Source organism: Paralichthys olivaceus, chromosome 20 (genome assembly GCF_024713975.1).
Source record: "Paralichthys olivaceus isolate ysfri-2021 chromosome 20, ASM2471397v2, whole genome shotgun sequence".
In the NCBI taxonomy this organism is placed as follows: domain Eukaryota; kingdom Metazoa; phylum Chordata; class Actinopteri; order Pleuronectiformes; family Paralichthyidae; genus Paralichthys; species Paralichthys olivaceus.
In genome coordinates, this window is record NC_091112.1 from 1,735,870 (window position 1) to 1,750,742 (window position 14,873).

Sequence of the window (14,873 nt, forward strand, 5' to 3'; positions counted from 1 at the left end):
TGCAGTTCGTCCATTTGAAAATAGTTTTAAATGTTGTTGGGCTCAGCCTGGGATGACTGGAAAGATCTAGAGGAAGTTTGAAATATAGAAAAAATTGAATAAACCTCTCCTCGCTTTTCATAACTTCTTTTCACCTATTTGAGAATCTATCTGGAAACGTTCCAGAGTGTTTAATGACCTGAAACGTCTGAGTCCTGATGGAGAACCGCCCCTGAGCGAGCGCTACAGTCTCATCACCTGCGTCCTCACACGTGTTTTTACAGGTAAATTACAGCTGTAAAGATCCGCAGAATGCAGGGTAGATTCTGATGTGGGGATTTCCACAGCGAAAAGGTCTTTGCAGTAAACAGTGATGATGATTATAAACGTAATCCTGGGCCCACTGCTGTTACACTTGTCTTTATTATAAGTCTGACTTGGCTAGACTGTGGTGTGAGGGGAGGATTTCAGAAACCACTAATAACTGTTATTAAAGATGTGTAACTTAATTCAATGTAAATATATCGGCTGTGCACTGATACAAATCTGTTTAAAGGTCCTCTAAATGTTAAATGTCAGTATTAGGATTGGACATTGATGTATGATTTAATGTAGTAAATATACTATCTGCAAGTTTTAGGCTAATATCTACGAATTTGTGTTTATTCTTCATTAGTTGAAGAAATAAAATATGAAGTATTTCTTGCACTGTTTTGTGGTAAACATCTCGTCTATGACTGTGGAACATTGTGTGTGTAGTGACTGTGACTCTTTAGTGTGATTCACAGGGACTTTGTTTTGGGGTTAGTCAGGTTTTGATAGTTAAGTGAAGTCTGGAGGTTAGAGATCCTCACTCACTGTCTGTGAGCCTCTGACTGTCTCCTGCCTTGTGGTGTCAGTGTCCACCCTCAGATCCAAACTAAGACTGTGGCCGGCCCCTGAAACCGCATGAAACTGCAGCATGATACCAGTTGGCAGCTGCGCCGGTGCGGACACAGACCACATGGTGGTGCACAGGGGGCTTAGAGAACCACACAGGGCTGTGCTGCAGTTAACTGAGCTGCAGCAACAAGTACATGAGCGGACTGAGATATTCATGCTGATAGAAACAGATGAAGGCCTCAAGTAAAACGTTGCTCGTAGCAGCCGTTTGTTCACTTCAGGTGAAGATTGTTTGGCCACATAAGCTTGAAACATATTGAGCAAAGCACCATTGAGACCTTTACAGTCACATGTTAAGTGAAGCAGTTGTTCAGGTGAGAGCAGGCTCGTCGATCATCTGCCTCCAGACTTTCAGCTTAGAAATGCAAAAATAACCTGAGCTGAAAATGATGAATCCAATTTAATTGTAATAAATAGACACGAAGAACAGAGACAAACAACCTGGAGGATTCCCACCTCAGAGAAATGCTGAGAGGGATCACATCACAGAGGAACGACAAACCATCCTGTTAGAAAGAACTGCTGCGGTTTAAAAGAGAAGCCACTGGAACATCTTGAAATATAAATCAAACTTTATTCGTATGGCCCATATTCACAAAACATGTTTACATGCAGGGTGGAGAACAGAATCAGTTTCAACCTGAGGTTCTTCATGTTCCACTCTCTCTCTTCAAACTCAGACTTTATAACGTTTGTCACATATCTGATCTTGTAGAAGGAAAGCTGACGCAGGTTTTCAGATTTCTGTCTGACAGAGATGTTCTCAGAGTTTTTCATCTTAAATGAACTTGCTTTCATTTGTCGGTTGTTTTTCTTCTCACAGCAAAATCGCATTGTAAGCAAACAGCCGAGACAAATCAGAAGTTTTATTTCTCATCATTGATCAAACTCCCTCTTCATTGTTTTGCGTAGTAAAGAGATCAGTTGCAGCTCAGTCGGATTTTAACTTTCGCTCAAGTCATAAATCTACACTATGCTTTTCAAATGTCTTAAATAACTATTGACATAATTTTTTTTGTTGTATAAATAATGTAAATTCCACTTATCCCTTTTTACAGCATGGTTACAAAATGTATTTTCTGTCTGTGCACACAAGCATTATAAATAAATCCTAACTATAGAGGTCCATGTTGGAAATTATAACCTGCAGTCAGAGCTGTGCACACACTCCGAGCCACCGCGGTCAGCTGGAACAACTGCAGTTTAGTTTATGGTCAGTTTTCAAATTCCTTCAATTTGACTTCTTACTGAAGAAATACTGAGACATAGTGTGTGTGTGTGTGTGTGTGTGTGTGTGTGTGTGTGTGTGTGTGTGTGTTGTTCTGCGGTCAATATTGCACAACCCTCTCTCTCTCTCTCTCTGTGTCTGACAACGTGGTCGTTGTGTAGAGGTGAGAGGTGAGGGGTCAACGTGTCAGCTGGAGTGTGTGTCTGGTATTTGACACAGCTGCATTAAAGGAGGAAAGGACACACACACACACACACACACACATACATATACATTAATTGTTACACAGACCATCAAAGGCAGAGAGAGGAAACTAGAGGTGTGTGTGTGTGTGTGTGTGTGTGTGTGTGTGTGTGTGTGTGTGTGTGTGTGTGTACGTGGATGCTCAAGCTTCTACAAAATTCTATAAATTAATTATTATTAATAATAATTTTGGTTTGTTAATGGAGGAGTGTGTGTGTGTGTGCGCGTGTGCGCCTTCGTGCGCATGTCACCAAGTTAATTAAATCTGTTGTGGCTCCATCTAGTGGCGGCCGAGAGGAACTCAAACTCCCCTGGAGCATGTCTCAGTGTTCAGCCGCTCACCTGAGCATCACATGTGTTACCTATCAGGTTGTAATGAGCTGGTTTTGTGTGTTTGCTCACTTGTGGTTGTGAGCGGGTTCGGGAGTGTAACAGTGACAGGACTGTTTCGGGCCTCGTGAAACAAAATCCATCCACACCATAGTACAGTGCTCCATTATACAGCACATATAGTTAGTATGTGTGTTTCTAGTGGTGGTGTGTGATCGAAGAGCATTAGAATAAATCAAATAAGAAATGATTTAAGATTCCATTGATTTCATGAACTGTGCTGCCTCACAGCTTTTAAACTTCTCACTGACTCAAACTTTGCTGCCTCACAAACACATTCTCCAGTGGTGAAGGGTTTAGTTTAGTTTGGCTGTTGAAATAACGTTGAAATACTAGAGTGCCTCCATCAATAGTCTCCTTAAAATCAATCAAGCTGCACCAAATTTCTCACACTCATAGAAATCAGGTCCTTAAATATGCCTGATGTTGTTTTTTTATTACTCTCTAGGAAATCAGTGAAAATGTCTGGTGGTTTGAAAGAAAGTGATTTCTTCCCTGACTCATATCACATCCTTCCACCTGGTGATCCACTCTGCCGTTAAAAACAAACAAACTGATCGGTTGCTTCTGCCGGTTCCTCGGTCGAGGAGGTTCTGTCGACATATTTAAAACTAGAGACCCTCGTGCTCTTAAGTTGTTTTTATCCTCATGACATAGCATTTTTATTTTATTTTACTTTTTTTCTTGTATTTCAAACAGTGTCTTCTCTTATTGTATCGCAATTTATTTTTAGATGAGGTTTAATCAAGTAAAGACCAAGAGGATTATACTTTCAAGCAATTTAAGCTCGCTCACACCAGTATAATGTGGACGAGTGTTAGGCTTCACTGGTTCCCCTCCAGTGCAGCTGTCAGTCGGTACAACGGTTCGTGCTACTGTAATCTTCACCTACAGCACAAGGCTGGAACCTCCCTCACGTGCCTGCGAGCCGTTTCCTGATTTAACGACATCCGTGTAATTGGGCAGCGTTGACTTCAAAAGGCTGCAGCCATCTGTGAGCGTTTATGAAAGACCGATGGAGCGAGAGAGAAAGTGAAAGAGGAGAAAGAGAGTTTGTGCTTCGCTGCAGTTTGTTTTCATACCTTGTCTAGTTTCATATTTGCAGCTCCTCGTCTCGTGAGGTGTGTGGCTGCACTTTTCTCTGCCTGGGCCGTGTGTGTGTGTGTGTGTGTGTGTGTGTGTGTTATTTTTGTGGGTGTGATTTTGTCGTGATTGTGGTCCTCCAGGCAGGAAGGGCCCCGGCTGCAGATGTGAGCTGGTCAGGCAGCAGAGAACAGAGCGGCACATTGTGCTGGACGTACTGGGGGAGCTCAGGCTGCAATCTGATCCAATATCCTGCCATCACAGAACCATGCTGTCTACTGTCACTGCCTGACCCCCCCAACACACACACACACACACACGCTCCACCTTTACCTGAACCACTCTCCCCCTCGTTCTTCCCCCCTCCTTCCTCTTCCTCCTTCTCATTCCCAGCATTCCTGTGCAGATTTAGTAAACTCTTGAAAAGTATGGGAATAAAATCCAATGCCTGTCGAGACACAGAAATCTGTTCTCATCCCTCTCACCGTTTATTCTCTCTTTAAACCTTTTTATATCATTTCTTTAATGCATCTTTTTAAATTTCTCTTTTTTTCTAACTTCTCTTCTTCTCATTCCCGTCTTCAAGTTTCTGTTTTGGTTGAGTCATGTAGCATCACAGTGCCACTCTATCTACACCTCACTTTCCCTCCTCCTTACAGAGTCATACAAATATGGGTAATTAAGGACCTGCTCACACAGCTCGTCCTCTAAACTCTCCACCATCTCTGTCGCTGATGACATGCTCACTGACTCTGTCAAGGACTCGCTACTGCCCCGATCTTTTATGTGGGTATTGCATCTTCTTTCTGAAGACATGCACAACCTACGCACACAACAGATGCAGGATACGTGAAGCAGCCATCTTGCGTATATGTGTAGATAACAGCAAGGTTATTCCAACCCTAACGAGGCACCATGTCTCGAACTTTATGCCAGAAGCTAATTTGGTTGATTTCGCCTCTGGCCCCTAAAGTCCCTTTCAACGCTCCTGCTCACAGTGCATATCGCGTTTACTCCTTCCTCCTCCTCCGCTCACTCCACCTCTCCCTCGTCCTCCTCCTCTTCTCTCTGCTGCAGACAGACGTTAGCGGCCTGTGGTCGAGACACTGAGGAAACATCAATGCACCATTTGCTCTGTCTGAATAAATAAGACCATCTTTGAGCCTGGTTGGAAAAACTGGTGATTCTGAGACAACTGGGTGTCACCTAAACAAAAGCACCGCTGTGGGATCGGTGTGAATTTAGGACAAACACCAGGAAACTTAACGTCATCGTGTGATAAACACACTGAGATGATGATTTCATTATTAAGGGATACGAGTCGTTGATCTGTGAGTGCGACAGATTATGACACAAACCTTCTTGCTCGTTTGTGATGTCATGGCAAACAGTACACGTCCACCCAATCACACACATTCACACAGCACTTTTTCTGTCCCAGGCCGTTCCATGCTCAGCTGTGCGTTTCTAACATGCTGCGCTGGCCGTGATTACATCACGATTACATCAGTGATTCCTCGACGTGTAACTTCATAGCATCAGAGGACGTCCCAGGTTTTTATCTTTTCATCAGAGCAGCTGTTTTTACCCGAGCAACGCGTCACTATAGGTTTACTATGAGAAGTGCCACAGCAGGCCCATGGCTGTGAATGGATTTAATTGGCTGTTAACAGCAAACTTAGCTCTCTGGTGCAATGTGAAAACTGGGTGTTGTTGAAGACTCGCAGGGACCCACAGAGATGTTGTAATTTTCTATGGTCGACTTTATAATTACATTTGATTTGCTGGGTTCTCAGACCGTAACATTTTTTACAAGCTTTCTGTTTTGAAACCTTGGCACAGTTTACGTCAATCCGTCTGGAAATAGACGGCAGGTGACACAACATGTCCACGTCTTCGAGGAAGTTACAGTTCGAAGCACGCACACGTGATCTACCAAAACTCAGCATTTCAATGTAGAGACACTGAACAACGTTTATTTTAAAGGAGACAGACAAAGTTATAAAGTCCATCGTCCATGTTAAGGGGAGCTACTCGACTCGACTAACAATGCAAACTTCAAAACAAACTTCTAGCAGCTTGTCTGACAAACCCCGCAAAATAGAGATTGAAGCAATTTAAAAGAGCTAAAATAACCGGTTATGTTAATAATCATGACGTGGTCGTGTGTAAATGTGTAAAACCACAAGATGCAATGAGTTTAACCTTTGACCACCACATTTACCAAAACTGTGTTTTGTATTAAGACAGTAGAAGTCGAGTCGTGTGAGTAATTGAACAAACAGAGGTTTTAATGCCTCGGGTGTTGAAATAGGTGCATAAGTGAAGCTAAATAAAATATGTTGAAAATGATCAGTTTATTCAAAAACAATGAAATGTGAGAAAACGTGGAGCAAACTGTGAGCGAACTCTTTTATCGTTATTCCTGATTTCCATAAAATGTTCAATTTGTTACGGAAATGAATCCTAACACACAAAAATGAAACCTGGTCACGAGAGGCCACACAGAAGGTTCTGAACTAGTGAGAGCTACGTGTCGAATACATAGACTGCCACAGTGCCTTTGAGCAATCTGATGAAGAGGTAAACCACAGCGCAGACTGAGGGTGGAGGAACAGACTGTTTGACCTCAGCGTGTGAAGCTGGAGACAGGATGTGAGACTGTGTGTGTGTGTATTTGTTGATGTGATGTTAAGCTGTATACCTGGAGTGTGTATGTATGTGCATGCCTGCACATATGTGTGTGTGTCTGTGTGCGTGTCAGGTTAAACTGTGAAATGATTGCGTGTCCTGAAACCTTCACTTGACTCCATCATGTCAACAGCCACTTGTTTCAGTGGCTTGATAAATGAGGAGAATAGCAGCCACTGTCTCTGCTCTGGTTCAAACTGAGCTTCACTGTAGCTGCTGTGGCTCATGTGGTTTGGCCTGTCGCCCGTTCGCCCTGGCACAGTGCTTCCTTTTTTAAATTATACCTGCGTGTACAGTGGTGGCCACTGTGGACCCACACCTGCTTCTGTATCACATTAGAGCTAAAAGAACGTTTTTTAATTTTATGAGAGATGAGGCTTCTCCACTTCATCCCACTCTCCAGAAATGAGGTTCAAATATATCAGATACAAACGATCATTTAGAGGCAAAGATATCGTAGAGATATTCTGACGTTGAAACCAGCATCGAAAATGCATCTGATTCTGCAGAAATGTCGGGTCAGGAATCAGCAAGAATGCAAATCCATCCTTCTGATATCAGAAGAAGTGATAAAAACAAACATCAGTGCGATAAGAACTGTCACAAAATGACAGAAACCATTTTTGAGTTTCCATCGGTCAAAGTGTCAAAGACAAATCTGACTTAATAGTGCGTGTACTGTAACTGCAGGTCACAGTTTCAGCTTTGTTATTCAACTTGTTTACGTATTGGATTAAAAAACTGTGTCTCACACAGGGAAACTGTTCGTATGAGTTTCCTCTGTTGTGTGTTTGTATACAATGACACGTCTCTTCTCTTGCGTTGTCCCACAGACCCGGTGGACGTGTTGCGGGCTCTGCAGGTTCCCTCGCTCCCTGAGGGCGTGAAGAAAGTCCCCGGCTTCTGCACATCCCGTCGCTCCGGCAGCCCCGACCATGCTTACCGCATCACCAAGAAGGCCCAGATCTCTGCCCCCACCAAGCAGCTCTTCTCAGGTAGGCCGCTCTGCAAACTCCCATAAGATCCTATGATTTCAAAATCTCAGTTCCATGTTTGGAAACTGGTGAATCATTATTGCACTGTGACAATGTCTGGTAAGAGATTTTTAAAAGCTTGACTTGATATCATCATATGAACCTCCAGGAAGATTTAGTAGAGAGAGAGAGAGTTTCCTCAGGAAAGAGGAAACACTTTGAAGAAATGAACATTCCTGTAGAGAACGTTTAATTACAGCAGGGCTTAATATTTAATAATTAGGATGAATTACAGAGTGAAGGAACCTGTAATCATCATTATACAGGATTCTCTTTATGTTTAGATGTGTTTCAAACTTAGCTCTGTGGAGTTTACTGAAGTTATTGCTATACTGGCTCGCTCGTGGATATAACGTGTAATCATGTTAAACTGTTTGGGAGAGCCATAACAAATTAACTCGAGTGTATAGTCTGACACCCTGGAGTGAGGAGAGAGACGAGAAAGTGCCACTTATGTGGTTGTGAAGAAATCGTCAAAAGTCAAAGCTGATTTCGACTCATTTTCTGAGGTTTAGTTCTCCAGCTGGTCTCACCTGTTATCACGTGTCCTCAGTTCCAGCATCACATGGGACTTTATTTCAAAATCCAGTTCATCCTCACTCAGATCTCTGACGTTGATCACCTTCCTGTTTGAGAGCGATCTCTTTCTTTTCTAACCCTCCATCTCCTGTATCCCTTCTTCTCACGAATAAGTCAGTATTTTGGAGGTCCAGGTCTGACACCAGTCGGAGGGTGTCAGACCTACAGCACGTACTGATGTTTTTGTTCGTCTCCGTTCTCCGAGAGCACATCTTCTAAAGCGCTCCTTCTTTCATCGCCTTCCTCATCCGTAGGTCGTTTCCCGGAGAACTTCTCCATCATGGCTCTGGTTAAGGCCCAGTCTGGTCTCCAGGCCTTCCTCCTCTCCATCTACAGCGAGCAGGGCATCCAGCAGCTCGGCATCGAACTGGGACGCTCGCCTGTTTTCCTGTATGAGGACCAGAACGGCAAACCGGCCCCCGAGGACTACCCACTGTTCAGAGGCGTCAACCTGGCTGATGGCAAGTCAGTAACCAGCGACAACCAGTTTGTGACTGGTTGAGATGACACAGTGGGGCGTGTGTGGTTATGATTGGCTGTGGAGTTTGTGTGTGGGGGTTCTCCAGACACCTTTTTTAATTAGGCCTGTGCTCACATGACACATTTATTCGCCTTCGGTTCGTCCTCCTTGTCTCTAGGTGGCATCGCATCGCTATCTCTGTTTCCAAGAAAAACGTGACTCTGCTGCTGGACTGCAAGAAGAAGATGACCCGCGCTCTGCCCCGAGGCAACAACGCAGAGGTGGACACCAACGGCATCACAGTGTTTGGAGCCCGTCTGCTGGATGAGGAGGTTTTCCAGGTGAGGACGCTCACACAGAAAAGAGCTGTTATTTATTTTACACACACAAGTAATGTAGTTCTTCACTAGCATGTAGAGTGTACACCTGTCAGCGGTTCGATCCCTGACTCCACCAGTCTGCATGGTGAAGTGTCCCTGTGCAAGACACTGAGCCTGTGACAGCTGCTTGTTGGTGATAAGTGTCAATACAATGTGAACATTGTTAATGCTGTGGTTTGATGGTATGATGATGCAGCTGCACCTGTTTCTTTTCACTCTCCACAGGGAGACATCCAGCAACTGCTGATCGCCTCCAACCCCCAGGCTGCCTACGACTTCTGTGAGCACTACAGCCCTGACTGTGACTCCCCTCTGCCCAAGACCCAGGCTCAGGACCCCAACACATACGTGAGTAACACCAGCACAACATGAGCTCATACACAATCTGCTCACCGCCACACAAATGACTGATCCAATACAATAAGCAGCCTTTATAAGTCACTCAGTCTTTAGCATCAGTTACAGAGCGGATAACACCGGCACCATGTTAACACCATTCATTCATGAAACTCTCGGCTCATCTGTGATGAAGCAGAATCTGTGGACTTTGTTTTCCTTTTCTGTGGCACTTTGGCAGATTATTAATTTAAAGAAAGGAACTGATAAAGTCTTCATCAGATCCAAACATCTTTGTGAGAAAATGGAAAAAAATATTCCTGGATCCGCCCATTTATTCAGATCCGCTCCACCGTCCTTTAAACAGAAGGAATTGAATGGGTTCTTCGATGGACCATGTCCCACCCCTCCACAAAATTTCTAATTGCCACAAACGCAGATGAATACACAACCTCCTTGGTGGAGGTAAAAACCTGTGTAGCACACTAAGCAAAGCAAAGCAGGAGAGGCATCCTATGTCAGATATGATTCGTTGTAGGAAAGATACAAAACATGAAAACGTGCTCAGAGAGTGAAAACAAAGGTCACAGTGAAGAGACCAGCTGAAAGAAAAGTCTTCGTGTCCAGTTTGCTCACGACAAGTCATCTGATAGTGTCATCAAAGTGCTGCTCTTCCTCTCTGTCTTCCTCGCGCTTCTCCGTCATCGGCAACAGTTTGTATCCATCCACTTTCCTCCTCAGTCTGTGTGTCCCTCAGGGAACTTAAGCGAAGCAGAGGCCTTGTCTCATCATACACCTGTGCAGATGGGCCGTTTGTTACAGCAGTGGATAAGTTGATGCACTGGAACACAGAGAGGAAGGGGAAAGAGGATGATACAAGCCACCGTCAATGTCCTCCCCAATTCTTCTTCTTGTCTTGAAGAAAGAGAATTTGTTCAGTGCATAAAACTTCAATTGAGAAATCAAAGGATTTGAGCATGAAGATGGCTTAAGGTGGAGCCTCTTTACTTACTGAGACTGGTTTGTGCACACTACATGTATATTATTATTATTATTAGTAGTAGTAGTAGTAGTATTGGTATTTTTAGTGTTATTATTATTATTATTAGCTTTGCGAGCTCTCCCTCATTCCCTTTTCCTCTCAGTGACATTCTGATATTTGGAAGCTGACGGTTCCCCGACACCAGCAGCTGTGATTTTCATCCGCATTCATTCATCCAAATGACCTCTGCTTTAAGTATGTGCATGCCAGAACTTCAATCAAATTGTCACACGCTGAACAGAGATCCGACACTTTGCGTCCCAAACCCTGTTGATGCTGTTGAGATGACTGCTCCCTGAATGAATATAAATCACTGTGGTTTTATTCATCGGCTTCTCCCTTTGCTTAATTGTTTTTGCTGTTTTCTCATTCGTCGAGGTCGTCTGTGCACCCACATTTTTAATGATCTAACTTTACGAGCAGCACAGACTCGAATGAATGAAAAAATGAAAGCTTTGCATTTGTTCTCTTGCTGTCTATCACCATGTTTGATTTTTTTCCCTCTCGGTGCTTCACCCCTTCTCTTCTCCATCTATATTTATCCCTCTGTGGCCTCTGTGACCCCTCATCACCACTACTGTCCCCCTCTTTGTGAATTCCTCTTCTTCTGTCCATCTCGTTTTCATGCACCTTCCTCCCATCCCCTCCCCTCCCCTGCCAAACCATGTCTCCCTCCGTCCTTCCCATCTTTCAATCCTTCCATGCCTCCACCTCTCTCAGTACTTTGATGAGGAGCAGGATGACCATGAATACCCCTATTATTATGAGGAAACAACTGGCGTTCCCTCCTCCTCTGCGTCCCCCTCTCCCCGACCTGGGGCTCCCAATCTACAGGTAAAGAGGGAGCAAGAGAGAGGGAAAACACGAGCTGGGTTTGTGGAAGGGACGAAGAATGAGAGAGAGAGGTATTACAGCAACAACAAAGGCTTGATTCATAATATATCGGCGTAGCTTGTCAAATATTTCAATGTCAACTACATTTTTGAAATTATTTTCTCCAAAAATATTTGTGTGAAATCCTGCATTTTAACTTTCAGCACAATATATGTCTCTCTCATCCCTCATCACTCCATACCTCCCTCGTTTTAATCATGTCTCACCTTTTCTTTAATCCACATTGAACTCTCACACATCTCATCTCCGTCACACAGGATTAACTTTGCTCCTTGTGATTGTATCTTGTCCTCATGTCATTTACAAATGTGTATGTGTCCAGATGTGGGCAGGTGGGGGCACTAGGGTGGTGAAGGTGCAGCTGTGTTGTTATACACACATGTGCAACCCCCCCCACCCCACATTCTTCTCCACTAATTTCTCCAATATTTACTCTTATATCTCATCCTGTTCCATAATTAGAATTGACTCTAACTTAACATTACATGAAACCAAATAATTAAAGTGCCTTTAATGTCAAGCTGATCTCATGCAAATACAAGCGAGCACAAGAAACGAATGAAAAGTGCAGAGTAGCCTTTTCTCAACGTCATCTTTGTCAAATAGTCTTGCACATACGTTTTCTTTTCATTTACACTGTGTACGTTTCCTGGGATTGTTTGAATTTTCTAGCACTCATTGCATGGACGGACTCAACTCGGTTGGTTTCACAGACAATAAACCTACAGATGGATTTGCGATTCTCTCTGAGCAGGGCATGTCTGTGTTGTCTTGTTAGTTGCATGACAGGACGTCACCGCATGCACCTACTGTACTTCTGCATCATCATATTAATGCACATGTTTATGTGTTGGTAAATGTGTTTGTAGTTGTACATCATACATAACACACACGTATGCCACATGTCTGTCTCCTTTCAGTCTGTTCCTGGTCCTTATTGCATATTTAATGAGTTTATATCCACAGTGATGCCTTGTTTTCCCTTCCCACTATATTATATGGGTCAAATATTTGTTTACAGTGTTACTTTGCATGTATTTTTATCGTAGCAGCACGAGAAGTAATAATTGATCATGCACAGTCATTTTCATTGTGTGGTTTATGTGACTAACACATATTTGCATGCGAACTTGGACTCTATTCTCCCTCACTTGCACGGCTAAATAGCAGCAAGCTCGTCTGTTTTGCATTGGGACTTCTCAGTGCATTATAAACTGTGTGTGAGTGTGTATGAGGACAGCAGGTCATGTTTTGTGTGTGTGTGTATGTGTTTGTATATATGTGTGTGTGTGCGCGTGTGTGTGTGAGTTCAGCACCAGCTTCACCCGACCAGTCACACCCTCAGTGCCTCTGCCAAACCACAGGCTCAGTTCTTATTAGCACAAAGATGCTGCTTTGTCGTTTAATATTGGGAATGGCATTACTGGAGAGATCAGCAACAAATTGGCAATTCAAATAACTTTTTTTAAATACATGTGTGTGGATTTGATTTGTATTTTTACTTGTACTAGTACTTTTTCAGTTGTATTCATTAAAACTTGTAATAGTCCTCTGCTGTATCCAGTAATGCCTGTACAGTCTCAGTGAATCATCCAAGCCTTAGCCATCTTTATATCATTGTTTCTCAAAACATCCACTCTTGTCTTTCTCTCTCCTTCTGTCCATCCCTTGTTTGTGCTTTTCATCCCCCTCCCAACCCCTCCATGTATCTCTGTCCTCCTCCACTCCCTCGCTCCCCATCTGTCTTTGTGAATATGCACTTGTACATACCAAACAACACGTCAACCAAACAATAATCTCGGATATTAGAAGAAGGCGCTCAATGGAAAAGCAGCCCCCACTAAAACCGCCCCTGTCAAAGCCAAACCCACCCCGAAGACGGCCAAGACTGGATCATTCAAGCTTGTGGTTAAGCCACCTATGCCCACTAAAGCTTCCAAGTCCGCCACAGCCAAATCAACCAAAGCAAAGCCCACTGCAGTAGAGATCCTCTTGTCTAAGATCAAACCAACCGCAGCAGCTAAATCTAAGCCCACGGCTGCCCCGGCTAAGAACGGTAAAGCAGCTGCTGAGAAGAAGGCCAGTGGTGCAGCCAAAGCCAATGGCAATGGAAAACCAGCTGTAGCAAAGGCTAATGGCAATGGCAAAGCTGTAGCCGCCGAAGCTAAACCTACAGCTCAGGCCAAGGTGAATGGCAACGGAAATGGCAAGGTTGTAACAGAGAAGAAAACCAATGGTAATGGAAAATCATCTGCAGAAAAGAAAGTCAACGGAAATGGAAAGGTTACTGTTGTGTCCAAGGTTAACGGCAAAGCTACGGCAGAGAAAAAAGCCAATGGAAATGGCAAAACTACCATTGAAGTTAAAGAGGTTAAAGTCCAAGTAAATGGCAAAGCTGAGAACAAAGTCAACGGTGAGGCGAAGGCTAACGGCAACGGAAAAGTTATCACTGTGGTAGAAAAGAAGGTCGTGAGTAACGGTGCTGCAAACCAGGCAAAAACTGAAACCACTACAAAAGCAAAGACTGAGAAAGTTGTTAAAGTAGAAAAAATAGAGAAGACTGTGGTCAGTGCAGCTAAATCAGCCGCCAAAGCACCGAAACCCACAAAAGCATCAAAACCTGAACCTACAAAAGCAGCAAAGGTTGTGGCGACCAAAGCTCAGGCAGCAAAGACCCAAGTGAATGCCGAGGTCAAGGAGGTCACCAAAGTTAAAACTGTGGTCACCAAGGTCCCTCTGGTCAAATCAACCGCTAGCACGAGCAAAGTGGTGAAGAATGTGGTGGAAAAGGTTTCCATCTCAAAGAAGGTGGCCATGACACCCACCCCGGTCCGGCCCACTCCCCCCAGGCCCGCGAAATCCAAGGTGGTGTTGGACATCAATGTCAAATCCCAGCACAAACCCTTCCCACCCTTTGGCAAGACTGCGCTGAGTGGAACCGTCGTCCCAGCGAAGAAAATTACCAACGGTTATCAACAGGTACAACAGGAGGGCTCATGATTGAGTCGGATTGTCCAGACCCGTTATGTCCTATCTATCCCTTCTGGTTTCCAGCTCTTTCCACCATCCAGGGTCTGCAACAAAATTCACATGTATGATATGAGGGTCTCTCAGTTCGTGGATGATGATGATACAAATTTTGCTGTGAATCCTTCATGGTGGATAATCTGGTCTTCAGAGTGGAAGGTGGTTCATACCGAGCTGGACGACTTCTCCTCTGTTTATATATCATATGATCTTCACGATCGGCCCGACCGCTGCATATGATATGATACAGCGGTGCACAATGAAGCATGGCTACTTGTACAGTTTGTTCTTTACTTCACTTCATACTCCTACCTTCAAGCTGCTGAAGAAAACCTGTCTCAGAAACCTGAATACGCTCCGTCGCACTCCACTTTTCTTTTTCGGGGGAAACCAGTCGAATGAATGAGCATGGATTTCTATGGCACAGACATAAAACCTGAAAAAACACAAATACTGTCACATTCTACACACATGCAACACAACGACTCTCCCCTGTCACCCTGTCGTTCTTTAACTTTGTGTTCCTGTTTATGTTTGAAGTACCTGTGTTTTCTCTCTGACACCT

At 43.9% G+C, this 14,873-nt stretch overlaps 1 protein-coding gene across 9 annotated transcripts in view; it reads left to right on the top strand.

Moving 5' to 3' along the window:
• The window catches only part of col11a2 (collagen, type XI, alpha 2), a 44,088-nt gene that overhangs the window by 8,403 nt on the left and 20,812 nt on the right, over positions 1-14,873 (top strand). For 4 of the 9 annotated variants that reach the window (XM_069516095.1, XM_069516098.1, XM_069516099.1 and 1 more), the window contains 5 exons: positions 7,390-7,551; positions 8,424-8,634; positions 8,808-8,970; positions 9,235-9,357; positions 13,091-14,260. In XM_069516095.1, coding sequence (XP_069372196.1) covers positions 7,390-7,551; positions 8,424-8,634; positions 8,808-8,970; positions 9,235-9,357; positions 13,091-14,260 — 1,829 coding nt within the window. Of the gene's footprint in view, positions 1-7,389; positions 7,552-8,423; positions 8,635-8,807; positions 8,971-9,234; positions 9,358-11,107; positions 11,222-13,090; positions 14,261-14,873 lie in introns of all 9 variants that reach the window. The other 5 variants (XM_069516101.1, XM_069516102.1, XM_069516103.1 and 2 more) reach the window with 3 other exon arrangements.